Source organism: Anneissia japonica, unplaced genomic scaffold (assembly GCF_011630105.1).
Source record: "Anneissia japonica isolate Jap-2015-1 unplaced genomic scaffold, ASM1163010v1 scaffold41450_len2597_cov126, whole genome shotgun sequence".
In the NCBI taxonomy this organism is placed as follows: Eukaryota; Metazoa; Echinodermata; class Crinoidea; order Comatulida; family Comatulidae; genus Anneissia; species Anneissia japonica.
Genome location: NW_022683266.1, coordinates 1 through 2,597, shown reverse-complemented (window position 1 = coordinate 2,597; position 2,597 = coordinate 1). Strand labels below are relative to the sequence as shown.

The 2,597-nt window shown below is 32.4% G+C and overlaps 1 protein-coding gene across 1 annotated transcript; it reads left to right on the top strand.

The window, feature by feature from the left end:
- Positions 1 to 6: 6 nt before the first annotated feature.
- LOC117125547 (N6-adenosine-methyltransferase MT-A70-like protein) lies at positions 7 to 2,473 on the top strand (the record flags this gene model as incomplete). Its single annotated transcript, XM_033239340.1, has 5 exons — positions 7 to 61; positions 158 to 228; positions 1,527 to 1,644; positions 2,017 to 2,107; positions 2,391 to 2,473. Coding segments are annotated over exons 2-5 (354 nt in total), but the record flags the coding sequence as incomplete, so codon positions are not given.
- Between the last annotated feature and the right edge of the window lie 124 nt (positions 2,474 to 2,597).

Sequence of the window (2,597 nt, the reverse complement as noted above, 5' to 3'; positions counted from 1 at the left end):
AGAAAGTCACAAAACGGATGGATCTCCACAACTTTTAGTCACATCTGTTGAACATGGCAAGGTAAATTAAGAATCTACATTTAGTATATATTTTGATCATTATTCAACAGGCAAGTCTGATTTGAAGCTAATAATATTGTTTCTAAAATTTCCTTAGATAAAGGCAATGACAAGTCAAGAGAAAGATGAACAAAATAAGACAGGATCAAGGAAAAGACCCCATGAAAGGTCAGCATTTTTGTAATAATATTTTCTTTATTCTTTATGTCATTTGAATGTTTTTTGGAAATTGTGCTGTACATACCATAATATTCCCATGGATTAAAATTGATATGCAAGTATTTTCAATTTTACTTTATAACAAGTCAATGACAAAAGACAGAGTACTTAAGTACATTATTTATAATGTGTTCATACTGAACTTAATTACTGACAATTTAGAGTTTTAGCAAATGCACATTTTTGTTAAATATATCACAAAATGTCAGTTATGCTTTTTTTTTTATAGATCTTTATCTTTTATCTTTTATCTTTTATTTCAACTAACCAATTCAGCATATAAGCTGAATTACATGGTGTAACAAAATGTAAAATTTACAATATAAACGTTACTTTAAACAGTTAATTACAAACGTTACTTTAACACAACTAGACAATATAGATACTGATTATATACAGGTTAGTAAAATAATTATTTAAAATTAAGACATATTCAAATACAAAGTATATAAAATAGGCATCATGTTTATAAATATAAAATATGGACCAGCCTCAATAAAAATAAAACATTTGCCAATGTTATATAGGCAATATCAATTTAACGCATATTTTCTAGCAATTTAATTCTCAGCATCTCTCGTTGAGGCAGTGGATGAGAAAAGGAATTGCACTGTTCCCATATCTATTAGTTTTATATTTTTGGATTTGATATGTATTACAGTTTCGTAGGGTCATATTATGGTTACTTTTATTTATTGGGAACCAATTTGCGTATCTCTGAGATTTTAAACATTTCAGTCCAAATTGAACACAAAGATGGAGTCGTCTATTGGCCATCGTTTGGAGTCCCAATTGCTGAAGTGTTTTCGTATATGATACATAATCCGCACCAATAATAATCCGGCATGCTCTCTTTTGGATACGTTTAATTTGATATGACTGATCTTTTGTAATGCTACCATGCCACACCGGAGCTGCATACTCACTAATTGGGCGAACATAACCAGTATATACGGAAACTAAGTCTTCAATTGGGAGTCCAAAACGTTTGAGGCGAGATAGCATAAATATCCTCTGACTACATTTTGATATAATATTATTAACGTGGGACTGCCAGCCAAGATTGGATTGTACGATCACTCCCAGAATCCTGATCTCGTGAACCAACTAAGTTCAGTTATGCCTTTTTCACATTTTGATGTTTGGACAAAGGGATATGTGGAAAACCTTTTTCACATTTTGATGTTTGGACAAAGGAATATGTGGAAAACCCATTTTTAACTTGAAAAACAACCTTATCTTTTCAGGGATGAAAAAGATAGTGAAAAAGACAGCGGAAAGGTCGCTTGTGAGCATGCACCTGAACAGGATGATGAAAGCTTCATCAAGAACTTATTGTCAGTCAAGTCATTCAAAGAGCAAAAGGTCAGAGTTCAGTGAAGAGTTTTTTTATAGCGAAATTACTTACAAAATGCATGTGTAGCTGTGTATAACCATAATCGAAATGTTTGGTGCAACACATCATGTAGTAACAAAGATGATTTTCCAAGGCATTAAAGTGAACAGTACTTGAAAGTATTCAGGGGTGATGAATCGCTAAGAAGGGAATCTGTAACAAATTCTTAACATTTTGAACAGCATCATGTAGAGGGCAGCAAATTATATTTGAAAACCTATGATATATCCATTGAATGTTTAACAAATAGAGCTACATGTTAAACACATTTAGATTATTTTTTAATATTCATGTAATGTATTCTAGTAGTAAACAAGCTATGTGTGTTTTTTTGTATTCAGAGCAATGAAGTTGGGAAGGAAATCTTTGACCTACTTAATATGCCAACTGCCAAAGAGCAATCCCTGGCAGAAAAGTTTAAATCTGCAAGCGGTGAGTTTCATTTATAATCTTTAAATACAACAGTCAATGTAATCAATAATAGAGTTCTTAAATTGAATAAATTTATTGACTTGTTGACTTTACTGTAATTGGCAAAGGTGTATGGAAATTTCCACACTACAGTTGCAAGTCAGAGGGTGGTGATCGCAACAGAAACATTGTAACCAGATTTTTAATTAAATCAACCATTATGAATTATTTATGCCAAAACTCTATCTAGCAAATAGTCGTTAGCCCGATAAATTTTAAATTTGCTCTTTTTTACTCTCTACAGGCACAGTACAAGAATTCTGCCCTCATGGGACACGAGAGGACTGTGAGAGGGTGGCCGGGAGCAATACTGTTCGTTGTAGCAAGGTATGTGCTGATTGTTGCCATGGTAATATTCCTTTAAATCTTTCAAATACCTAAGATTCGCTCATGGGCAAGATTTGTCACATAATACTTATTATAAGTCAATCGTGATGTCATCAATGCAACT